Source organism: Eptesicus fuscus, chromosome 16, assembly GCF_027574615.1.
Source record: "Eptesicus fuscus isolate TK198812 chromosome 16, DD_ASM_mEF_20220401, whole genome shotgun sequence".
Lineage (NCBI taxonomy): Eukaryota > Metazoa > Chordata > Mammalia > Chiroptera > Vespertilionidae > Eptesicus > Eptesicus fuscus.
In genome coordinates, this window is record NC_072488.1 from 22,709,110 (window position 1) to 22,736,144 (window position 27,035).

The 27,035-nt window shown below is 37.2% G+C and overlaps 1 protein-coding gene across 1 annotated transcript in view; it reads left to right on the top strand.

The window, feature by feature from the left end:
- The window catches only part of PLEKHH2 (pleckstrin homology, MyTH4 and FERM domain containing H2), a 70,902-nt gene that overhangs the window by 27,468 nt on the left and 16,399 nt on the right, over positions 1-27,035 (top strand). Inside the window, exons 9-23 of the mRNA XM_008162193.3 lie at positions 990-1,065; positions 2,734-2,828; positions 3,430-3,574; positions 5,721-5,857; positions 5,962-6,072; positions 6,414-6,500; positions 7,919-8,077; positions 13,404-13,484; positions 15,998-16,177; positions 17,415-17,523; positions 18,456-18,568; positions 21,771-21,950; positions 24,329-24,426; positions 25,285-25,462; positions 26,311-26,466. Of these exons, the coding sequence (XP_008160415.2) occupies positions 990-1,065; positions 2,734-2,828; positions 3,430-3,574; positions 5,721-5,857; positions 5,962-6,072; positions 6,414-6,500; positions 7,919-8,077; positions 13,404-13,484; positions 15,998-16,177; positions 17,415-17,523; positions 18,456-18,568; positions 21,771-21,950; positions 24,329-24,426; positions 25,285-25,462; positions 26,311-26,466 (1,905 nt within the window). The remainder of the gene's footprint in view (positions 1-989; positions 1,066-2,733; positions 2,829-3,429; positions 3,575-5,720; positions 5,858-5,961; positions 6,073-6,413; positions 6,501-7,918; positions 8,078-13,403; positions 13,485-15,997; positions 16,178-17,414; positions 17,524-18,455; positions 18,569-21,770; positions 21,951-24,328; positions 24,427-25,284; positions 25,463-26,310; positions 26,467-27,035) is intronic.

Genomic DNA, 27,035 nt, shown 5'->3' on the forward strand with positions numbered 1-27,035 from the left:
CCCCTGCTGGCCCAGCCCGATTGCCCCAATCAGGGCAGGCCGGCCGGACCCCACCTATGCACAAATTCATGCACCAGGCCTAGTTTTTATCTACCAGTATCTCTCTGTTCTGCCCACAATCACACTCTCAAAGAAACTGCATCGGAGTCATTCCGTCAGCCACTCTTCAATCCAAAGTATCTCAGGCAGTTAGAGAGTCTCATGCCCGTGACCTCACAGGCCCCTGGCTAGCACAGTCCTGAACAGGACTGCCTTAGGTGCCTGCTGTACTATGGTCCAGACAACTGTGTCCAGGTTAGAGTCCCTATTCTCACAGGGGGCAGGGTTAATAACCTTTTTAGTATCCATTTCAGAGCTGTCTCTGAAATGAAAAAGAGAAAGCAAAATAACCTACTTTTGGAAGAAGATAATATTATACATTCCATTGCAATTCTCACATTTACTATTTGACCTCAGGTGTTTCTTCTACTTCATTGAAATATGAAGGTAATAACACTTAATGCTACTCTATCTGTGATTTCTGATTTCAAGTTTTTTCTTTTTTCTTCAACCATGCTCTAGAATGGTAGAATATTAAAGGCAATATTTATGTGTAGTCAATGATTAGGAATGGATACTGGCTTCATGTTACAACTATTCAAGGTTTTCTATTTTTTTTCTTTAACCATATTCTAGAATGGTAGGCTATTAGAGGTAGTGCTCGTGTATAGTCAGTGATTGATTATGAGTAAGCTTTCTATTACTTTTTTTCTAGCCTCAAAAGAATTTAAAATACCGAGCAAAAATTTGGGAACAAAGATAAATAATGGAATTATTAATGGATGGAAAAAACCTCTGCAGTGCTATTCACAGTGGCATATTTTAGTTGGCAATGGTGACAGTTTTATAATAATGCTGTACTCTAATGAATATTAAATGAAAAACATATGTATTGAAAGTAATAATTTCTTTGCTTTAAATATTCAGTTTAAACTTCTCTTTTACATTAGGAAAGCAGAATTTATGCTGTGGCCAAATCAGGCATTCGAATGTCTGAGGCCTTCAATGTGGAGAATGTTAATAAAAGTAAGTGATTTTGCATGCTATCACATGAATGAACCTTGAGGACATTACGCTAAGTGAAATAAGCAGTCACAAAAAGACAAATACTGTATGATTCCACTTATATGTGGTATCTAAAGTAGTCAGATTCATAGAAACAGAAAGTAGAATACTGGTTATTGGGAGGTGGGGGAAGGAAAGGGAGAATAGTTGTTTAATGGGTATAGAATTTCAGATTTGTAAGGTAATGTTATCAAGATCAGATTCACAACAATGTTAATATACTTAACATTAACTGAATTGTACAATTAAAAATGGTTAAAATGGTAAATTTTATACTTTTTTTACTACAATAAAAAATGTTAAAATATAAAAATAAGTGATTTTGTACTGCTGTTTCACTAACCAAGAAATTCCTAAATGTCTAAATAATAAAATAATAGAGTTATTTCACATTTCAGAAAATGATTTCTAGGATTGCTGATTTATGTTTTAAAATTCAGTATAGGGGCACATGAACATACAGTTCTCATGTACAGAGTACCTCATTATGTTTTTACCTGGAAAAGGCTAAAGCAAAGAAACTGTGGAGTTTCAGCTGTTTAAAGGAAAAATATTGGTCTCTATGTTCTCTTTTTCCAGAGTTGAAAATGCATTTCTCTCTTTTCCTCCCTCCCTCCTTCCCTTTCTCTCTCTCTCTCCCTCCCTTCTCCCTCTCTCTCCCTCTCTCTCCCTCCCTCCCTCCCTCCCTGTCTCTTTCTTTCATCAAAAATTTATTATAGAGGCAACACATGCCAATTACATAAAAATAAAATCACAAAAACCTGTCTGGAATAAAAAGAGAAATTTTCCTGTGGTTCCTTCTACCTATCCTACCACTAATCCATATCTCAGAGATAACCACTGATATTCTGTTTCTTTCCAACTATCTCATGTTCTTACATTTAGGAAATTGTATTCTAACCTTTCAACATGAGGTTCACCTGATAAAGGCCTAAGAATGATAATGTTTTAACACCATGTGAGTAATAATCAGAGAATATCTTCATAGGCTACTGCTCACTGAACCAGTCAGCAGATGTTTGTACTTATTTCTGCCCAGACTGAGCTGGATGGAGATGCCATAGAAGTAAAAGCCATGATCCTTGCTCTCAGAGAGCTTACCGTCTAGGTGGGGAACCAGTACACATCTATATATATATAAAAGTCTAAATGACCGTTAAAACCAAATGACTGGAATGACCGGTCGACCAGTCACTATGACGTGCACTGACCACCAGGGGGCAGACACTCAATGCAGGAGCTTCCCCCTGGTGGTCTGTGCACTCTCACAGCCAACCTCCTGTGGCCCCTCCCCCCAGCTGGCCAACCTCCTGTGGCCCCTCCCCAGTGCCGGCCGGCCCCCTTGATAGGCCCCAATCTCCAGCCAAGCCGAGGGACCCCACCCATGCACAAATTCGTGCACCAGGCCTCTAGTGAGGAAATAATGAACAATGTAATAGAGTGTATGATTAAACTTGCAAATGCCATAATTCTTAAAGTAGACTATAAACCAATAATCATGTGTGTTAATCCAATTTCTCTTTTAATTGGAAATTTTGTTAATTCACATTCATAAGAAATAGACCTAAATGCTGGTTAGAAGTTTTTGTGTTGTTTTTAAAAAAAAAATAATTTTGTTTTCTGTTTCAGATTCTGTTGCAATGCTTTCCTATACCACATCAGGACTTTATACATCTCTCATATACAAGAATATGACAACTCCAGTGTATACAACATTAAAGGGGGTAACTCATTATTGTTACTGTTAAACATGTGGATCTCTTCATGATGGATCAAGAAGACTGTTTATTCAAGCTCCATATTCCATTCTTGTCAGTTTCCACAGACTCTCCCTTTATGGGGAGTTTTAGAAATTCACTCTAATATAGCATAAAAAGATAAGAAATGAAAGATCTGGAGGAAGTATTTGTTCTTATCAGTATTAGAGATCTGAGTCCAATTTTGTTATGTCCCATGTGGTACTCCACCCCCTCCACGGTTTAGTTAATTGTTTAAAGGAAATATATTACTAATGATGCAATGAAAACTAATTTAGAAAGATCTTTGTATCACTGCCAGGGCTCCCCTCCCTTGCTTGAAGAACCTTATTAAAATAAGTATCACCAGGTATTCATGACCTTATGTTTTCAGGAATCTTTTATAAATCGCCACATGCCTTGCTAATTAGAATTTGGGACTTAACCACATGACTTTGGTAATGGCAAAACATAGTCTTTCATTCCTTTAAAAACATGTATTCCATGGCTGCTTCTGGTAAAACATTCTATAGCTAACGAGAGGTGACTGTAGAGATGGACACCTAGAGGTGGTTCTGCTTTTCTGTAGAAGGCGACCCAAATAAGCAGCAGCCCGTTCCTGGACGAGTCCTCTGGATCAGAGGAAGAAGAGAGTTCCAGATGCAGCTCCCGGACGTCAGAGTCCGACACGCGCAGCCGGAGTGGTCCAGGCAGCCCCAGAGCCATGAAGCGAGGTGAGCAAAAGGCTCGGGCATACAAGGCGACTCCAAACCATTCAGAACACTTAGTGGGACGTTTATCTCTGTAATAGGATATTTTAAAAAGTCAGAGCACTTATTTTAAACCACGGTGACGAGAGAATTAGCCTGGGACTAAGACACTTTTATTCTCGATTCTCTTCGTGTTCCCAGACAAGCCACATATACTTTTTTTGTTTAACCTTTTCTTTCATGTAAAAGAGAGGACACTTTATTATGGGAATAATTTATTTGGATAATTTATGGGATAGATTTATTTCCGCTCAATTTGTTACACTCCTAAATGGCAACAAACACACCTAAAAATCTGGTGATTAATCTGATAGTAAGATGGAAAACAATAAAAAATTTACTTTAGATATATTTGTGATTTTTAGTGGATTTGGAAGAAATTTTTGGCTTAGGAAGAGGTTACAGAGAGATTTCATCACACTAAATGGTGTCTATAGTTACAAAAACTTGCAATTCACCATGATATGTTCATTGGTTTTCAAACTGTGTTCCATGGAACCCCTAGGTATTCCCAAACCCCTCATTTTCAACTGGAGTCGTCAACTTTCATAGGTTTAGTATTTTGGGCTTCCACTGGTCTCTTTGCTCATACCTTGACTCCCTAACCCACCCTCCAACCCCCCAGCTAGATTTAGGTTATATCACACTTTTACTCAAAACACTGCAAGGACTCATAATAGCTATAAGGTTTCTTTTATGTCCTTCCTCCTCTCCTTTTTTTCTCCTCCTTCACTCAGCTCTGGCCACACTGCTGTTCCTGGAACATCCAGGCGCGCTTTTATTTCAGGACCTTTGCACTGTTGCTTCCTCTGCTTGGTCAGATGTCTATATGGCTGACTCCCACACCTCCTTCAGTGCCTGTGCAGACACTGCCCTCTCAGTGAGATCTGCGCTGACCACACCATTCAGATGCCACCCCTTTGCCTTCTTCAACTGCTGGACTCTTGAAAATTCCTTTAATCTGCCCTACATATTATTTTCCCACAGGACTTAGTGCCTATTTTTTATCTGGCTCCCTCCAACTAGAATCTGTGTTCTACGAGGGCAGAAAAAGGTTCTGTTTTGTTGTCTGTTCTATTGCTAGCACCTAGGATGGTGCCTGATATACTGGCCCTGGATCTGGGAGCCTGAGCTTTGTTCTCCAGCAGTGCCCATGCCTAGTTATTTGACTGTGGACAAATCCTTTAGTCTCCTTAGAGAATGAGAGGATTAGCTAAGATGATCTTTTAGGTCCTTTATAGATCTAAATTTCTGTTCTTCCATTAAAAGAAAAAAGACATTACTGTAATCACAACTGTTACTTGTCTTATTCACATAAATAATAATGATACAGTGACATTGTTCTAATGTCCCTTAAATGTTAATAAATATTTTTTAAATTGGCTATATACTGTAATGAATAATGACCTAAGTCCTTGATTTTATTTAATATATTCCAAATCTCCATTGTAGTGACCCTCCAAATATAACTTGCAATTTTCAAGTCTTTTTCTAAAAAGTCAAGTGAGTTAATGTGAAAATGTTCCCTGAATTTTCTTTTATAGCCCCTGGCAAATGAAATAGTCTGTTTATGTCTTTAAATCATATTGCTTCTCTTTTAAAAATATTTTAAAAATCTGTAAACTAGTATTATTGGACTTATACAAAAAAATTCTGAAATTGTGGAGTGTTTGTAAATGTGAATTACTTTAAAGGTGATTACAAAAAGTAAATGTGATTGTGAAAATCTTAATTAAGATTAAATATTTGAAAAAAGGATTAAATATTTGTTTGCCTATATATAAAAATGTAAATGCACAAATTTTAATCCTTAATAAAAGATACATTTGTGGACTAATGTATATATTTTATATATGCAAAAATAGCTTTGCTTTTAATCATTTTAAATATTAATGTTCCTTTGACTTCCTTAAAGACTTGCATGTTAGTCCTTACCCCTTAGTTCTGTTTTCTGCTTTAAAAGTTCTTCATGGCCAAAGGCATGAGACTAAATCTAGCGTAGGAAGGCTTACGATTTAGGAATAGCTGTATCCTTAAGAGAACTCACAGCCAGCATTTGGACCACCCAATTATTAAATATTGACTTTGATTTATTTCTTTATTCATCTAGGTGTGTCTCTGTCTTCAGTGGCTTCTGAGAGTGATTATGCTATCCCCCCAGATGCTTACTCCACAGACACCGAGTGCTCACAGCCGGAGCAGAAGCTCCCTAAAACTTGCTCATCTTCCAGTGATAATGGGAAAAATGTAAACACTGCATCAGGTTTTGTTCATTTTTTAAATTAATAAATCTGTTAGTTGGAGCTTCCAAAGGAAACTGAAATGCTTTTTAAAAATCTCTTTGTAATTAGGAGCCACTGGAAAAATCTGGCTATTTATTAAAAATGAGCGGTAAAGTCAAGACTTGGAAGCGGAGATGGTTTGTTCTGAAAGGTGGTGAATTACTCTACTACAAATCTCCGGTGAGTGGAAAGTGCTCGATGTTTGGTTTCAGAGAGAAAGGGAGAGGCAGAGACAGGAAGATCAATGATGAGAATCACTGATCGGCTGCCTCCTACACGCTCCCTCCTGGGGATGGAGCCCTCAACCCGGGCATGTGCCCTGACCAGGAATCAAACCTCGACATCCTGGTTCATAGGTCAATGCTCAACCAGCTGAGCAGTGCTTGCTATTTGGAACTGAATTCCTCAAACTAGAATTCAGATTCCTGATTTTCTTCCCTGTGATGTTATTAATTAAAGCATTTCTTATTATTGCTACTACAGGTAATCACTTTGTTTTTGGTTTTCTTCCTTTCATACAGAGTGATGTAATTAGAAAACCCCACGGCCATATTGAACTTAGTGCATCCTGCAGTATTTTAAGAGGAGATAACAAACAAACAGTCCAGGTACTTTTTTAAAAGCTTTTTTTTTTTTTTGTATCATGCAAAACTCAATTCTCAATTATTCAAACTAATAAAGAGGAGATTGGATATTCACTATTTTGTAAAAATTTACTGTGGGTTTGATGACTCAAAATTTATGCAACCCCAGGAGTTCTTGGTTAAAACCATAATATAAGCTAAGTTTCTGTTGAGTAACTCTCCACTATTTCATTTGCCCTTTTATCACTTATACTGTTCTTTCTCTATACTGAATCTCCCAGCTATTCTCAGCTCTCAAACTGTCTAGCTATTTTAGGGGAGGGTTATCGGATAAATGAAGATGTTAGTAGTTTAATGTATATTAAATTCAGGAGTGTTTGTATTTAAATACAGAACCAGAAAGTGGCAGTTCTATGAACTTCAGATGCTGTTGACACCTAAATGGGAAGGATATTGGTGAGCGGTGGGGCTGTATTAGTTCCCACTAAGTTACACCATAGAGGAGCCCCTGACCATTTCACTCACAAATAGGCCAGTCTTGACAGAAACCTGTTACATTTAAGACGTAGGCTATTGAAATAGTTTAGTATATGTGATTTAAATTCAGACACTTTGAAATGCCTTTAATAATCATTATTATCTTGCTCCTTGGGAGGGTAGACTTTGACATTTATTAGATAGTTACATTATCAATGTTTCCAGTGGATAATACCTGAGAACTGTCCCAAAATGTAGAAAGGAGAAATCATGGAAGCTTTGTCTTGGAGCATGGCAGATAAGGGTCGTTTGTAAGCTTCTTAAATATCTGGAAAATTTGACGTATGGTTAATTTGAGTCTGAAAAATTGCAAGTTCATAATGTCTGATCACATGTTCGTTCCAAGAACTCTTATGTGCAAGATCTTATTTTATTTATAATTGATTTTTTCCAGATAGATAGATAGATAGATAGATAGATAGATTTCAGAGAGGAAGGGTTTGGAATTGACCCTTCAGTCCACAGGCCGACGCTCTATCCACTGAGCCAAACCAGCTAGGGCAATTTTTTAAATTTCTATAACAACTCCTGGCTTGGTTAAAAATGTGTTATTTTAGTACAGTCTCCAGTCATTCTGCTCCTCACTTCAACAACCAGGAGCCTATAGCACATGTAAAGGAAAATGTTTTGAGTAAACAAGATAAATCATCACCTAAAATTTTAATACTATGGAAAGTTTAAAGTAAAGTTAAGTTGGGGGAAAAAAATTTCAACAGAATGTTAATCACTGTAATTCTGACAAAGTGGTTAAAATATGTTAAATTACTTATGGAGTCATTTATTTCCCACCTAGGATTCAAGGTTTAGCATGTTTGTTTCCATATTAAGGAGCAATGTTTAAGGAAATGCAAATATGCCTACATCTTCAGCGTTCCCTTTCCTGTCTCTTTCTCATCCCATTCCAGTTGACCACTGAAAAGCACACATACTATCTGACTGCAGATTCTCCCAATATATTGGAGGAATGGATTAAGGTGTTACAGAATGTTCTTCGAGTACAAGCTGCCAACCCGCTTTCCCTGCAGCCTGAGGGCAAACCAACGGTGAAGGGCCTGCTCACGAAGGTAGGAGGCCTCTGTGTGCCTGGCAGGGTCCCCCCCCCCCCAATCGGGAATAGTGGGTGTCAGAGAATATACATTGAATATTTATGTTATCCTGGAGTGGAGAAGGATATTTTAAATAGAACGCCAAAGACCAAAACCATAAAGATGAAAAATGACAAACTTGACTACTATATATAAAAATCTAAATGTTCTTACTCTCGAAAATTCTCTAGGCAGAATTTTTGAAAAGGTATTTGAAAAGGTAGATGAAATGGCTGAAGAACAAGCTTTTTCTAATCGGTAGGTAAAGGATACCAATGGGGGAAGGGACAAAAGGCACGAAGGGAAAGAGGCAGAGCTGGGAGAGGTCAGATGAAATACACATGCTCCATAAGCATGTGGAAAGACATTTGACTCTCGCTAATAATGTTCTTTAAAAAGCACAACTTGAAATAATAGATATTTTTAAAAATCTGGTCAAAGGGGGACATTTTTAACATTATGAAATGCGGTATTGACACACATTGAGACATCTGCTAGTGAGAGAATTACTCTAGAAGGCAATTTGGCAATGTCTTGGCCAAACTGTTTATTCAGTAAATATTTTTGAAAGAACAAATGAATGAAAAAAATATTAAGTCTTTTAAAAACATTTATACATACCCTTTGATTCAGTAATCTCAGTCTAAGTAATTTATGCTCAGGAAATGGTCTTAATTTGTAAAAGATTTAAGTATAAGGATGTTCATCACAGATAGATGTTCTCTATTAAAAAGAAAGAGATATAATTAGCATATACTGCAACACAGATCTTAAGTGTAGAGTTTGATGAGTTTTGACAGATATAGAACATTTTCATTACCACAGAAGGATTGCTTGCATGGCATAGTTTATAATAAAGAAAACTTGGGATCAACGTAGATGCAGAGTAGGGGGTAGCTTAAATAAATATGTATTTAATCAGATAATGCTTTACTCTGTAGTCATTTTAATTGTTAAGAGTAATGTTACAGAAACATGATGTGTTGGGTGATAAAACAAGTAGAGTGCAGTATTATATTCACTCAGAATGTGTATAATGCTTTAAAGCACAACTCTTGTTAAACATATTCATAGAAAAGAAGGCAGCTATTCTTACCACCAACGCTGCATGGGAAATTTACCAGTGTATATTGAATACGTGATTTGATTTGATTTTTGCTTAGTTCCCTTTTCTAACATTTTAATGAGTAAGTTTTGATTTATGCAGAAAAATATTATTTAATTTTTTAAATTCCAGTTGGTTTTGACAGATATTTATATCACTTTTAGAGAAATACAATAAAATATTTATACACAAAAATAACCTCTACAATCATTCATTAGCCATGTGCTTTGTTTATGTAAGAGGTGAAAATTTTAGATGTTGTGATGAGCTATGCCACCATGTAGTCTATACTTAATATTAATATGGGAATGTAGGTGGGTGTTACTCAGTAATATTTACAAAGACTGACCAGCTATTCCAAAAGTAACAGAGTCAGTACATTCAACCAAGAAATGAATGACCAGTGTGTTTTGTTTTCAAAATATTGCATTATCATAAAAATGCTTTTTCGGTTACTGATGGGCTAGAAAACTCCCTGGTACTGTGAAAAATATATATTTTCCGGTGAACACAGTGCTACTTTAAATCACATTCTTATTTTAATTTATAATGGCTAGTTGTCCCCCTTTATCAAGGACCATGTATAGCAAGCCCTTGGAGTTTAATATGATTCCATGGCCAAGAGTTTGTTACCCCAAAATTAGTTTGTGTTTTCTGTTTATTTGTTTGTCTGTTTTAATCAGCATGGCTTATTAATTTATCAACATGGTTGATTAATTTTTGCTCATATTACATTTCTGCTGTTCTCTGCTTCCCATTTCACAATTGCATTTTCAATAAGTAAAAGTTGATGTGATTAGCAGATGACTGAACCATCATGGCTCATAGACAGGGTGCTAAGTAGGTTTTCTTCCTACCAGCTACGAACCCTTGTCCACCCCCATGTTTTCACCCTCAGAGCCTTGTAACAGAAAACGTCCCTCAGTTACTCTTGGTGACTTGTTCTGAGCTCACATTCAGGCTACAGTATGGATACTGTGGAGCAGCTTTGAGTACCTTAGAGGGGAACAGGTTTTTCCAAGGTGTCACATTGCTATGAAGTACAGAAATATGTAGGTAGATATTAAGAACTTGACTGATTTGATTCTGGGTATTCACTCTTGCAGCTTTTACTGCTTAGGATGAAAAAAAAATTTTTTTTTACATAATAATTCATTTATTTAAAAAAAAAATAGCCCAGCCAGCATGGCTCAGTGGTTGAGCGTCCACCTATGAACCAGGAGGTAATGGTTCGATTCCCGTTCAGGGCACATGCCTGGGCTGCGGGCTGGATCCCCAGTGTGGGGTATGCAGAAGGCAGCCAATCAGTGATTCTCTCTCATTATTGATGTTTCCCTCTCTCTCTCTCTCTCTCTCTCTCTGAAGTCAATAAAAATATACTTTTTTTTTTAATATTTCTTTATTGATTTCAGAGAGGAAGGGAGAAGGAGAGAGAGATAGAAACACCAATGATGAGAGAGAATCATTGATCGGCTGCCTCCTGCACACCCCCTGCTGGGGATCGAGCCCGCAACCCAGGCCTGTGCCCTTGGCTGGAATCGAACCTGGGACCCTTCAGTCCGCAGGCTGATGCTCTATCCACTGAGCCAAGCCGGCCAGGGCTGAAGTCAATAAAAATATACTTTTTAAAAAGCAAATGGAGAAAAATTTTGTTGGGTGGATTTGTCAGAGCCATAGGAATAAAATGTAATCACAGGTCTTGGAGCAGGAATTATGTTATGATCAAACACAGTATCCAAGGTTGGTGGAGAAGGGAGCGGGGGGTTGGTAGGGGGGACTGGTAAACTGGACTAAAATGGGAGGATTAGGGGGCTCAGTTTTGAATGAAGTCAAAGAATTGGAGTGATGTGAGTAAGGAGAGAGGGAGGTAGAGGGAGGTTGAGATCAGAGGGTAGAATGTAAATTTCAGAAGTGAAAATTTTAGATGTTGTGATGAGCTATGCCACCATGTAATCTATACTTAATATTAATATGGGAATGTAGGTGGGTGTTACTCAGTAATACTAGGTGTGGCTGAGGGGATGGATGGTGAGAATGGAGGGATAGAAGATGAAGAGAGCAAGGAACTGTGGGTTAAGGATATAGGGAGGCAGTGTAGCAGAGGCTAAGGCAAGAATATGGGCATAAATCCTGGCTCTGACACTTGCCACTGTGTGACCGTGAATAAATTACTTACAGGCTCTGTGCCTTAGCATCCTCATTTGTAAAGTGGGGATAATAGTGCCAACCTCACAGGGTGTTGGAAGGATTAAATGAATTATTTAAGCAGGTAACGTTCTTCAGAACAGTGACTGGCACATAATACACTTAAAAGGTGCTTATATGTGCCACCTCCCTCCACTTCCCTCTCTCCTTACACCACTCTCACTATCACAGAGTTTCACCTAGATACTGAAGTCAGCAAGGCTGGTGTCAGGGTTTGTAGTGGACAAGGCTACAGGTATGAGAATATGGGAGAAGAGAGAAGACCAGGGGAGCTTATGTGTGTGATGACAAAGGCTCATCGGGATATGATTCACTGTTTGTCTTCCAAGTTTGAAACAGAGCTGATGTGAAATATCTTTGTTATGGATGCAAGGTACATTGAAAAATGATTCTTTCAGTTATTTAGTTTCCCCAAGCCCTGAGGTTTGAGATTGCCTTTGCATTTTCATGAGGATTCTCCTAGTGCCCTGATCAACAAACTGCGGCTCGCGAGCCACATGCGGCTCTTTGGCCCCTTGAGTGTGGCTCTTCCACAAAATACCACAGCCTGGGCGAGTCTATTTTGAAGAAGTGGCGTTAGAAGAAGTTTAAGTTTAAAAAATTTGGCTCTCAAAAGAAATTTCAATCGTTGTACTGTGGATATTTGGCTCTGTTGACTAATGAGTTTGCCGACCACTGTCCTAGTGTAATTTGCTTTATGAGTTTTTCAGAGTAAGTCAGAGTTTTAAGGTAAACTAATAGTATTTAATCTACATATAAAGATAGACGGCGGCTTTAAACAGAGCTTTTTCAGTGAATTGGCAAAGGTCTTCATTAATTTGTAGTTAATAGTACCCATTGTTCTGTTTTAAAGATATATCATTTCAAAAGGATACTCTCTGCAGCCTGATGCATTATACTCCAGTTTTGATGAGTCTCTTTTTTTGGAGTTTGTTTAAAAGAAGAAAAGAAAAAATAACAAAACCCCTGCAAAAACCCTGCATAACAAAAACCCATTTAAAACTTCCAGGATATTTGTCTGCAAATATATGTTTCTAAATTTAATTAAACTGAAACATGTCTTGCCAAATAAAACATTTTTTCTGTTTTTTCCTCAAGCAGCATTTTAAATCCTTCAGGCTGTGAGATGGCGGAGTTGTTTGCTTAAACCATAACTTTGAAAGCCCAGAGGCTGGCTGCTTGTGGGTTTAAATGAAACATGTGTTTTCCTTCCCCTTATGCACAGTGAGGAAGGAAGCATTTATTGAGTAACTACTATTCTGCTTTGTTGACATTTTCTCCTCTGGTCATCCCAACGGCCCAATGAGGTGTCCAGCAATCCCATGTTACCCACAGAGGCCCAGAGGTTAAGTCAGTCGCCTGAGGACACCATCTGGTATCCTCAGTAGAACTGGACTTCAAGCCTTAGTCCATTTGACCTCAGAATTCAGGCCTTTTCTACTGTAGTGACTTGCCTATTGTAAAAATCTATTGTGTCAATAATTCATATTCTTCCCAGTGTGTTACTATCAGAACAGTTCATTTAAATGTAAGTCATTGCAAAGGTCCCTACAAAATATATGCCCCCCCCCCTCCTCACCTCCTACCCTTCCCCATGACCTCTGTCCTCACTTGCTCAGTCTCAGACACATTTCTAACATAGGGTGTTATCCTAGGGAGCTATGGGATTACTGGACACCTATGAAATATGAAAACTACGACATATACTTACTTTTGAAACCAGCATCTTGTTTTATCCATCTTTGAATCCTCAATCCCAGGCACAACACTTGACATATAGTAAACATTTGTTAAATGTTGATGATGAGCCCCAAAGCAAAACATGTCACACTACAGGTAAATTTTAAACCACATTTGACAGTCTAGTTGGAATATCACTTACACTTTAAGCAAAGTGGATACCTATACAAGAGAGTGTGTATGCCATACTTTACCTTAAGGTGTTATAGAGTTCTGAGCTGGCTACATTCATAATTCTCTGGAATATGATTTCAGGTGAAGCATGGCTACTCCAAGAGAGTCTGGTGTACACTAGTAGGAAAAACATTGTATTATTTTCGCAGTCAAGAAGATAAGGTATGTATGTATTTTTAATATGCTAATGAGAGGAACGTTTTGTTTATGTCTTAACGTTTTTTTCTATTACTCTTCGGTTGCTAGCTGAAAGTTTAGACTTTTTTGATAAGGTTGAAATTTTGCATAAAATTTATTACTGAGGTAATTATATACCTACAAGGGTCTTGATTCTTAACTATACGTTTTTGCAACTTTTAATTAATGCACCTTTTTCTTAGAAGAGAAAAGCCTTTCTCTACCTCACTCCCAGCCATCAATTTCTTGTACTTTCGAGGTCTGGCAGACTAAATAAGATTGAGTGAAGGGAACAACAAACTAGGGAAGAAAAGCAGGGAGTAAAAAGAACCCAGTCCTGTCCCAGGCCCTCGAATCCCTCCATACCGTTTACCTACCCATTCATCTACCTGTTGATGTCCTGTTTATTCATTTTTAACTAATCTCCTTCCAAAAAGAACTTGAGTTATATTCACTTTCTGAGTAAAAATATAGGATATCTACTCCATGTCACCTTTGGGTTACTGAAGCTATAAAAACTGAACCAACATGGGCCAAGACGCTCACATGAAATGAAGATGCCAGTGGCACAGAACAGCGGCTTGTGACCAATTACCATGTTAATGAGACTAACTCCTTGATCCAGTGACCACATGGGTGGGTGGGTTTTTCTCTGTCCCATTTTCACAGCTTGCACTCCCCGTTCAGAGTAGCTGCATTTAAAATGCGCGCCATTATTTTCGGTGTTGCTCATAGATGGGAATTAATACAGTGCAGCCCTTAAACATGGTACTTCTGAAGTAAAGTAGGAAAATGCTCACATAAACGCTACGTGAATAAGCACAATACAAAATTATATATTCGGTATAATCCCAACTAAATTTTAAGTCAGGAAAATAGAAGCCCCTCTGTGTATTCCAGGTATAACAGCATCATTAATGTTTCTATCTCTCTCCCTTCCTTGCTCTGAAATCAATAGTAAGGAGATGAGATCTGAGACATCACAGGGATCAAATCCCAGGGGGCCTATCATAGTAAGGACTTTAAGATGAGGGGCCATTGGAGGTTTTTGATCAGAACATTGGCATGATCTAACTTATGACTAAAGGCACACTCTGGCCGCTATCTGAGGGAATAAGGATAAGACTAGTTAGGGGGCTATTACTGTAATCCAGGTCAAGGATGATTGTGGTTAGCTGGTAGCCGTGGAGGTGTGAGAAGTGACCAGGCTCTGAATATATTCTGAAAAGCTTGCTGACTGGAATTGTTCACTGAAAAGGTATGGGATATAAGAGAAAGAATAGAGTCAGTAACGATGCCAAGGTTTTTGGCTTAAACGGCTGGAAAGATGAAGTTACCAGCAGCTGAGATGGGGGACACTGCCCAGAGCAGGCTGTGGGAGAGGACCTACCAAATTAAGTTTGAGATGCTCTTACACGTCTAAGTAGAACTAGTGAGTCTGGAGTTATAAATGCGGGGGTAGCTAATAAATGCTGGTACTAAAGCCAGGAGCTTGGGTGAGATCACCCATGTGAATGTGGATGGAAGAAGGGTCCAGGCACTGAGCCCTGGGCTGAGCACGAACATGTACGATGGTCAATGTTCTTCTTGGAGTCAGAATGAATATTTTCAGATTGCAGTTGCAAACCTGATCAGACATTTTAGAAGCTGCAAATCAGAAGAAGACTGTATTTTCCTGGAATAAATGTACTTAATTAAAGCAAAAGTTTTAGAACAGATACGCTGGATATTCAGCACAACAGATATAATTGTTTTTGTCGACAAAAGAGTAGGTAAAATTTAATATGCATCAGTTTTAAGAAGTTTTTCTTGCCCTTAAATTAAGATGGAAGAAATCATAGCATTGTTTTATATTATATTATGTCTGTTAATAAATACCCTCTCAGAACACTACTCATTCTACTGTGATTTAGGATGATAGTCACACTTCTTTGTACCAGCTACCTAATTGTGTTACTTTTTCTATAAATAGTATTGAGACTATGTCTACACTTGTCCTTTTGATCCAGTATCTTAAATCAATTTGGGGGTGAGGAGGAGTCAAGTGAATGTTTTGACTGAGTTATATAATTGCTTGACTAAGTAAAGTAATCAAGCAATTATATAATTGCTTTTTCCACAAAAGGTAAATGTCTAGTATTCAAATTGTTCTTTTATATTGCAACTAGAGGCCTGATGCACGAAATTCGTGCAAGGGGCTCGGTCCTCGCAGTTGCAGTGGCTTGCCTCGGCCCTTGCAGCCTCGCCTTCGTTGGGAAGGTTGTTCGGAACATTGTTCGGCTGTCCGGTCTAATTAGCATATTACGCTTTTATTAGTATAGATTGGGTATTTTGGTTACGACTACTACTTTCATAACTATGGATAATCCAATTGCCTTTAGGCATTCATTTAAGAAAAGGTATGCTTTATAAAGGTAAGAATGAAAAGGAATATGAAAAATTTTACTAGGAAAAGATTTAGAAAGTGCCTTCCTCACAATTACTAATATTTACTTTAGTTGCCTTTAGGTCAGATCAAACTCTGGGAAGCTAAAGTTGAAGAGGTTGACAGATCCTGTGATTCAGATGAAGATTATGAAGCCAGTGGGCGAAGTCTGTTATCCACACATTACACCATCGTGATCCACCCCAAAGACCAAGGTCCCACTTACCTCCTGATTGGGTCCAAGCATGAAAAGGTACATAAGGACTTAATGGTTGATTTAGAATGGCTAATGATTTCAAATCATTTTCATGGAAACAAGGAAGAAGACGTTGCTAGAGACTTTCAGCTCTACTTTCAGAGATTCTTTATATCCCTGGAAACAAGCCTTGTTTAAATGTGTCATTTTTCAATCGTATTGATAAAAGTGGTCTCCAGGCTGAAATTAGTGCAGGTGTAGGATAAAGGAACATAATGTTCAAAATGTGACTGTCTCAGACTGGATTTTTTGGGAGGGTGAATCTAAGGCCTCCAACCTTATCATTTTGACTCATTTTCAACAAAATTTTGGTTTAGATGAAATTGAAAGTCAACTATTATTATATATGTAGTCATATATGAAAATATAAAAGTTAATATAATAAAAAATAAAAAAAGAGGCATCACAATTAATGGGGCAGTAATGGATTATTCAATATTTAATATTTTGTGTTCATTCTATATTGAGGAAATTGGCTATCTAGGAAAACATTAGTTTAGTTTGTCATCTCACACATATAGCAAAAATAATTTCCAGATGAATTTAAAGAGTTAAATGAAATAATTTTTTAAAAGAGCCTTTATCTGATCTTGGAATAGAAAGTACTTTCTAAAAAAGAAAAAAAAAAGGCAGTGTAAGAAACACAGTAGAGATGGGTGATAGATTTGACTACATAAAATTGGAACAGAAGTGGCAAGAATAGGCATCTTTGCCTTGTTCCAGATCTTAGAGAAAAAGCTTTCCATTTTTTCACCATTGAGTATGATATTATCTGTGGGCTTTTCTTATATGGCCCTTATTGTATTGAGGTAAGTTTGTTCTCAGTATTATTTTTGTTTTTTAAATTTTCTGGATTTCCTACGTATTTTGTATGTGTTATTTGTATGCATTGGGAGTCAGATTTTAAATGTGGTAGAATTTATTGTATTTCTTAAAGGAATATTAACTGGTTGTATTTATTCTCTTAACATTATATTACTTTAATTTTATCATGTTTTTCTAAGCAACATCTGTAGAACAGTGGGAAAAGTACTATGAGCACAATTCAACTGAGTCTACTTCAGAACTGTTTGAATACGTGGCTTGCTTTGAATTATTATTTAAAAATTAAAGAGGTGTTGTTTTTTAGTGTTGAAGTTTTCCGTGGTTTATGCAAGTTGTTGTTGTTTTTCCCCTTAAATCACCAAAAATTATACACTGGTTAACATTTCTGTTAATATGTTTTGTTTTTAAGGACACTTGGCTTTATCATCTGACCGTTGCAGCTGGAAGTAACACTGTAAATGTTGGATCTGAATTTGAACAGCTCGTTTGTAAATTGCTAAATATTGAAGGGGAACCTTGTAAGTTCATAACATATAAGGCTTTATGGTTTATGAAATGCACCCAAACCCCCTTGGCCTAATGGAGTTTTACTTTGTGAGCTCCTTTCCCTGCAAGCTACCCACCGTTTCACTGGCTTTGCTTGTCATGCGCCAGGATTCTCACTGTGGTTCCTAGACTCCAGGGACACCATCGTTCTCCTAAATTCCATGTCCTGTGACACCTCTGCCTTTGCTGACAATACCCCTCTGCCTGAAATGCCCCCCTTCCTTACATTCCTCGCCAACCTGATAAAATCCTGCCTACCTCAGAAGCTCCCCAGCCAGCCCACTCCAGCTCAGCATCTGGCTCATAAAAGGTTCTTAATAAATGTTAGAATTATGTCCCAGTGCACTTTGCCTTTTAACTACTTCATAGCGTTTGTTCCTTTGCATTGAAATTATTTTTTATGGCTAAGGTTTCCCCAGTGAGAGTCTAGATTCTGTGTTATGCTTTACTTAATTGCAGAGATCAAATTTTATTTTGAGTACCCAGCATAGGAATTTAATAAATGATGTTAAGAATGACTTCAAGTCCTTCTTTATCATTCTATCTCCTCCTACTTGATTTTTCCTTTCTAGATCTTTCCACAGCTCCTTCTCATGTATAATCATTTCCCACCTGGGTCCCCAATCTTTAGCACATCTAAGCAACATCCTAGTGCCTTGGTAGACTGGTTTCATCCGAGAATATTAAGACCAAAGTCTTCTAGATTTAATTTCTCCAAAACAGAGACATGAGAATCCCCCATGGCCAGGAAAATGAAATAAAATAATGTTGCCAAAGTTTTTCCATGATCTTTACGACTTAAAGTTGTGAGCCAGGCCTAAGTTAGCTAATTTCTAAAGGGCTAATAAATGGGAGGCCAAAATAAGTGATTCTGTTTTCTAATTATATTTTACCCTGCATTTAGCCTCTCAGATATGGAGACATCCTACTTTGTGTCACAGCAAGGAAGGAATTGTTTCCCCTCTGACAACACTGCCTTCTGAAGCTCTACAGACAGAGGCTATTAAATTATTTAAGGTAAAAATTTATATGGCGTTATATGTTATTAACATTTTAATTTGAAAAAATAAACAATTTAGGCATATAAAGTTTCACTTTCGCCAAGAAAATTAAAAATGTGGTTGTTATTATTAAGAAAACCTACTGAAATAAAATTAGGTGAATTTAATATGCTTTCCAAGTGAGAATTTGGGATTTATTGAAATAAACTGTGTGTGGTTTGGGCAATGTGAAACACTTAATATCAGAAGAATCATCTTCCATTCACCTCCCAAGAGGAGGGATTTCTCACATCACACCTAACTCAGTGTTGGGCGAGGGTCAGCACCCTTCTTCTCCAGTGCTACTCTCAAGTTCTTATTATTCAACTTCTATTAGAAACGCCTGAGCACTTGAAACGTGTCATTCAACTACATCACTCTGAGCCCATCTCTGTCATTAATCAGCTTCTGCTAACTTTTCAAATTTCCTTAAGGATTTTGGCTCCCAACTCACGTACTTTCTGCCACAGATCTTGCCATTATGCTGAATGACTTCATTATTACTTGATGCACCGATGCAATGGTCTAAGATTCCTGACCTTAATGCCAGTAAGCTTCACCTCTAGTCTATTTCACCTTCCTGTTCTCCATGTCCACACCCTGACCTCACCGATCCTTAGAAGTACACCACCTCTGAAAGTTTAAATTCTGATATCTCTTTCTTTAACCATATTCTCTTAGCCTGTGAGCTCTCTTATTTTCTTACTCTTCCATTTTTCATTCCTCACTAAGCCCTTTGTTTGGAGCCATTTATTTTCTTGGAGATCAAGAGAGAGCATGGTAACTTCCTCTCGGCTTTTCTTCCTGCTTATTCCAGCCTAGGTTACTTTCATTGATACTCATAGTTCCTTGGGACCCATAATCCCATGAACTTTTCAGCCAAACCCCAACCTACATCAGTGCTCCTGTCTTATCTGCTGCCACATTAATCACGTGTGCACGGCGAGAGAACATTCAACACCCCTGTGGACTGGAGCCAATATAAACCTGTGGTCTTCATTCCTCAGAGCCGACTATCTCTCCTTCTGCTTGTCTTTGGTCACATTCACCCTCAAACTTCCCCCTCAATAATTGATGTTCCTCACAGCCAACTTACCTTCTATTTTATTAAGAAAATTAGAGGGCATCGGTCATGAACAACTCAAATCTCTTTCCCCAGCAGACATTATTTATCTATTTTCTCCTTCATTCCTCCAGTTTCCAAATATAGTATAACTTCTCTGAATTCAGATCTCAACTGTACACCAGGAGGTTGGTACTTCATTCTCGCCTAGTCTCTTAGAGTCTCCGTTTTTGTGTTTCTTTTGGCTTCTTCTTGCCTCCATTCCTCCCATCTCAATAAAGTCATCTGCTTATTAGATAATATCAAAGAATTATTGTTAGTTTGGGGGGATATAATATAACATGGTGGTTATGAGGAAAAAATTTATCAATTGTAGATCCATACTGAAGTATTTATTGGTAAAAAACATGATATATATTAAAATACTCCAGAAAAAAAAAAGTAGAGTGGAGGTTGAATGAAACATGTTTAGCAAAATGCTAGTAATTGTTGTTGCTTGGTGATGAGTGCATGAGTAATCATTATACTATTCTCTCTACTTTTGTTTATGTTTTAATATTACCATAGTGGAACATTTTTAAAAACCCACCCATAGAATACACAACTACTGAAAGTAAGGAAGACTCTACACAAATATATTTGAAAATCTGAATGAAGTGATCGACTTTATAATAAAATATAAATGGCCAAAATTAAATCTACATGAGAATGAAAATTTAAAAATTTGCCAAACTTTTAAAGTGTAGGTAATTTCAGTGCATAGAAAAAGAAGGAAATTTCCCAAATTCTGATGTGTGTTTTTTTTTACCTTTTATTTTGGAAAATTTCAAACATATGTATGAGTAGAGAAAATATGAGGTCCAAGGTACTCTACACTCAGCTCCATAGCATCAACAGATGGCCAGTTTTGTTTTAGTTTCCCCATTCCCACTGCTCCCCAACATTGGAATATTTGAAGCCGTTCTTAATGGTCATATCACCAGATTCTTTATGTGAAGTATTACTTGGAACCAAACCCCAGAAACAATTGTACAAAACAGAGCATTTTGTGCAAAAACTAGTAAAATATTAATAAACAGAATCTAGCATCATATTACAAGAATACTCTATCATGACTAAAAGAGATTTGTTATAGGAAATCAAAGATGTCTATATATTAGATGTCTATTAACATTATTTATTATTAAGTAGACAATCATTTCTATAAATGCTAAAAAGGCATTTAACGTTCATAAAATAGTGATACTTTCTTAACATGATAAAGGTTAATGGTGGAAATCTTTTTTCACTGATCATTTTATGATGAAGTTCTTTGGCAGCAATGCTTTAGGTTAGAGGCTAAATTTATTTGATCATATCTGTCCTTAGAAGAGATAAAGACTACCTACTGCATAGTGACACAATATTAAAACCATCCATTGGTGTTTATGAATACTTTAATGTTTCTTAATAGATATTATGTTTATATAATCAGATTTAAAATCCATCCATTCATTAAACCTTTGCTTTGTCACTCTATGCTGTGTAGAGAATAAAAAAGATAAATAAGGCACAGTTTCTGTCCTTATGAAGTTTATAGGGGACAAGACATGATTAATGTTCTGTATACCCTTAAAATGAATGCATATTCTGCCTTTAGGTGGAGTGTTCTGTAAGGGTCAATTAAGTCAAGTTGGTTGATAGTGTTGTTCAAGTTTTCTAAATCCTTACTGATTTTCTGTCTCCTTGTTTTCTCAGTTATTGAGAGAGGAGTATTTGGAATCTCCAACTATAATTGTGCATTTGTCTATTTCGCCTCACGGTCCTATCAGTTTTTGCTTCATATATTTTATTACGCACATAATCATTTAAAATTGTTATGTCTTCTAGATGAACTGGCTCCTTTATTATGATAAAGTGACCCTCTTTATCTCTGGCAGAATTCCTTGCTCTGAAATACACTCTGTCGGCTATTAATGTAGCCACTCTGGATTTCTTTTGATTAGTGTTACCATAATATATCTTTTCCATCCATTTGAGAGAAAAAAACTATTGTTAAGAAGAGAATCAACATAATTCATGCAGGATATCTAATCATTCCTCACCTCGACTATACCTTCTTCTTTTCTTAACCCAGACCTGCCAGCTTTTTATAAATGCCGCAGTTGACTCCCCTGCAATTGATTACCACGTATCTCTAGCCCAGAGTGCTTTGCAGATCTGTCTGACACATCCTGAGCTACAGAATGAAATTTGCTGTCAGCTCATTAAACAGACAAGACGGAGACAGCCACAGAGTCAACCAGGACCATTGCAGGTATATAGCGAAACATATACATGCAATTTAAAATGAGGTTGCTGTCTTGATTGTAAGAATGATGCATATTCAACATAGACATTGGAAAATACAAAAAGTGTGAAAAGGAAAAATAGCTATTCATGTTTTGATGTATATCCTTTCAGTTTATTTATATATTTATATGTTTCTGTAGAAATGTATGTGTTTATATGCTCTCACATTTTTCACATTACTAGGGTTACAGTGTGCATACTATTTTTTTAAAACTATAGGACATAATCATTTTTCTCCTATATTCTGCAACATTCTTCAAAACATTAATGATTGCATTAATGTCAACTACTATACATATAGGTTTTTCCAATTCTTTTTCTTATAATAAATACCTGTGCAGTATACATCTTTGAACCTAATTCTTGTGTACAAGTCCAGTGAATTTTTTGCAGTCCTTCTCTAAAATATCCCTGTGTCTTCAACAATATTCAACTTAATTCTTCTTTTAAATTCTTTCCAGGTAAAAGGTAGTATTTCATTATTAATTTATGATGCCTTTCTTTATTAGCTCAGCTGAGTATATTTTTCAGGATGTTTTCAGTCACCTGTGTTTACTCTTCAATGAATGGCTGTTTTAATCATTGCTTACTGACTCCTATTAACCACAGGATGAAACAGAAAATTCTTACCCTACCTGGCACACAGGACTGTACACAGGTGTGGATCCAGGTTTTGTGGCTTGAAGCTTATGCAATTCATATTTTTTTACTCTTTAAAGAAAAGAATACAAAATATGTGTTACTTTTACCCATTTTAAAAGAACATATGATCATGTAAATACAATTGATAGCGCTTTTCCCAGGGTCTTGGATGGAGGGGTTCTGTGCATGAGAGGGATTCTAAAGCTTAAGCTTCATTTGCATCAAAGGCCCTTCATAATGTGGCTCTAGTGGCCTCCTCTTTCTCCACCTCATTTTATGTATCCTGCCTCCAGCATAAAGTGAAGGCATAAACACTGCCCATTCTTGAAACACGCACTATCTGTGAATTATTTCCGACCTTGCATCTGGCATTATCCTTGTTATTTGGGTTCCCTTTCTTTCTTCCCACCTTTGCATTCCAGCCCTAGCAACATCTCTCCTGCGAATTCTTCCCTGCCTCCCACAGCAGTTAGACATTCCTTCCATTGGTTGTATTTTTAAAAATTATGACATGGTATTAACCATGCTATATTATAAATTACTGTTTTAATATATAATGCCTTCTCCTAGATGGTGGGTAACTCAGAAAGAGCAAGGACAGTACTTTGCTTTCTCCTCCTCCTTTTTATTGTTTTATTATTTTTTTTAATAAAAAAATCGTGTTTACTTAGAAGCATTCAGAATGTCAGCAAAACAGCTGCAACTTTTTTTGCAATTACAGAGTGGTATTCAGTTAATGGAACAACAATTATTTTGTATAAGCTGCATCAGAGACAACTGAAGATGAAAACACTACCACCCCCATATATAACTAATCTGTGCTGTGCACCAACAAGAACCTGCTTTAAATTTCCATGCCAATTTACAACCCCCATACTGTACCAGGCAAGGTTAGTGGCTATTGAAAATACCACCAGGACAGGGCTAGCTAAAGACACATTCGGTAGTGGGTCAACTATACAAAAAAAGACACTGTACAGTTTGAAAACAAATCTTACACAGCCTTACATTTCAATTTTTTTCTTTAAAAGGAGTTAATTGTGTACAGGTCTCCTCCTTTTTAATATAACAGTTTAAAAAGTATTGAAGCTATACGTGCTTAATGGAAAAAAATAAAATAATAAAGAACAGAGCAAAGGAAAAGGAAAAGTCACATATAATCCTGTTACCTAATCTCTGTTATTATTTCTATATTTGTCCCTTATATATGTATGTATGTGTATAAGTATGAGTGGGTACATTGGTTTTTTGGGGGGGTATATGATTTTTTACTATTTTTCAATCTGTCCTTTCTCAAAGCCATTGCTTCTATTTCCATGAATGAGTAAATACATAAATGAACAAAAAAGGAGCAATGTTTCTAATCTTTCATGTCAAAAGGATTATCATATATCCACATGTCTTTTGGTATCTCAGATGTAGACAACTATATACATAACTAGATGGATTCTGGATCTGACCCAATGTGGCCTTTTAAATGTTTTTATGTATTATAAATGCTCTAAGAAGATAATCTATATGTGGAAGAAGCAAACACATTTGGGGTCAAGAAAGGCTACAAGCTACTAAACTTAATAAAACCTTGAAAAACAAAAACAAAAAAGGGAAGAAAGACTATCAACTTCTGTCAGTCACACTGGTTCTGACCTGGATCTCTGACTGCCACGTGGTGTCTAACCCAACGCTGTTTCTCTTTGCCAGGCCTGGCAGCTCTTGGCACTCTGTGTTGGGCTCTTCCTTCCCCATCATCCTTTCCTGTGGCTTCTCAGGCTCCACCTTAAGAGGAATGCAGATTCCAGGTGTGCAGAAAACTAGCCAGCTGACCCGTTTCTGTGGCCTCTGAAAGTCTACAACAAATCATAAGTATTTAGTATTTAGGTAGAGAATGTGTGAAACAAATGTTGGTACAGAGAACCTTGGTTACCATTTATGTGGAGCTTGGGACATATTTCCTTTGCTATGCTAAATCTCTCATGGAAGACTGCAGTGAGAGCTTGAAGCCTGATAAAGACTATTTTTTATGTGAAAAGTCTGTGTGTATTTCAAGGACGAATGACTTAGCATTCGTTATCGTTATAACAGCAACTACTTTGCTTCCTTAGTTTTCCCTATTACTATTTTTTCTCCACATTGAATTGTTTTATGTGGGAAATGCCCCTGATAGTCTTCCCTCCTTTTATACTTGTGTGTATTTGAATTACTTCCGAATTTTTATTTCCTTGAAGAAAGACATTTAAAACCCAACTGTCATAGTGGCTTTTGACATTGGGACCCAAGGCAGCCAGCCAAGGGTTATCAGGATCATTTTGTCCAAGAGGTTGATGCCAGGTTGCTTAAATAAGCCCTGGGACTCAGATAAACAAATAAACAAGCACAATGAGACAAGAAACAACTTGGAAGCAGCAGAAAAATATTCTCTAGTTCATAATATGTTTTGGGGACTCTGTAATTGAGATCCAATCAGTGACAAATCGCGCAAAGGATGAGAAAAGTAACAGAGGTTTAATAATATCATGCTAAGAGAAACATTACTGTCAACATTAGCATAATACATTATAATATTATACACCAAGGAAAGCTTTCTCAATGATTTCATATATATTAGGTTGTCTTGATTAAATTTATCCTTAGGCTTTATCTTAAGTTTTGTGTTATAGGACAGAATTTGGAAAATATGCCATTTATTGCCAGCGATGTGTAGAAAGAACACAACAAAATGGAGATCGAGAAGCCAGACCCTCAAGAATGGAAATTCTTTCAACCCTTCTTCGAAATCCTTATCATCATTCTTTGCCCTTCAGTATCCCTGTGCACTTCATGAATGGGATATATCAGGTGAGTTAGACTTTCTATCCTGAAGAAAACGTGCTGAGCCTGAAGTCCTATGTGTAACCTCTGGGCAACAAAGAAATGAAACTGTACACCTACATTTGTCAGCAGCTGGCAGTGATAAACTTGCAAATATATTAGATCTTTTATCAGAACTGCTGCATGTTTAAACAGCTATTCTAAATAAAAAGGATTCACGCGAAAAAACAAAACTACGTTGGTTGAGGTCACCGGTGCACCTGCTAGGTGAGGAAATAATTACTAACATTGGGTGTATACAAGTTCAGTCGCTTTAAAGTCTCCAAATCGCAGGAATTATCTGGGAAAGCTTATGTGGGCCCTCCCAACTCTCAGATCTAGATGTGCGCTTATTAAGTGAAGCAAACATGTTCCAAAGCTAGCAATTAGTCTTTGCAGCCATACGCCTTTTATCACAGGATTCAGAGACTCAACTGCATATTAAAGAAACAAACATTAAATGCATAAAAGGTCATTTGTTTTAAGTACATTTCTTGTTTATTTTTCTCATTTGCTTGAAGATTACATAGTGCAACTGTCGTTCTTGGTTTGCTTTTAATGGGTAGGCATAATATCTCTGCAAAATGTTTACAGCTGTGAAATGATCTGCCTCTTTTTAATTCAGTTGGCTGAAGCCAAGATTTCTGAATTCTTACAGCAAGCTAATGACTAAGACAACATTAATTTCTCCAGTGGTGCTTTGGGAGTCAAAGCACCCAGATATATATGTGCCACCATTAATCATGCATCAAGTATGTCCTGTTTCCCCCCTGAAACCTAAGTTTGAAATGTACGTACTTTTTCATTCAGAGAACGACTTTGTTATTTCTGTTTAGGTAGTTGGATTTGATGCATCCACCACAGTGGAAGAATTTCTGAACACCCTGAACCAGGATACAGGAATGCGGAAGCCAGCCCAGTCTGGATTTGCCTTGTTCACCGATGATCCTTCTGGCAGGGATTTAGAGCATTGTCTGCAAGGAAACATCAAGGTAAAACCAAGTCCTTTTAAGCGACACAGAAGCTACTATTTGCTATTTGCAACAAGTTTAATTCAGGAGTTTTCAAAAAAATTTAAGCAATCTGATCTTCACATTAAAACACACTTGCAGGACTTTGTTGAAGCCGTAGAATTCTTAATATACAATCGGCGTGCGTGCGCACGCGCGTGCACGCGCACACACACGTTAAATAGAGGGAAAGGATTAATAATAGTAATAGTACCCTAAGTATTTAGGGTAATATGGGTGGAAGTGTGGAAACTCTAATCAAATGGCTTTCCATTTTATTCATCTACTCAGCAATATTTATTGTGTCCCAGGAGCTGGACTGGAATCCTGTGGGAATACAAAGAAGGTTCAGAAATAGTCCCTGCCCACAGCACACTTACAATCTGCTTAGAGAAGAGCAGCCTTATACACTATAACTTTGAGGTCGGAAGTGATCAGTGTTTTGAGAGTGCTGTGAGCATCCCACTGAGCGGAGAGGTTAAGCTCAGCATTGGAAATGAGGGAAGATCTGAACTGGGCTTTGAAGGAGGGGTAGAAGATGGACCTGTGGG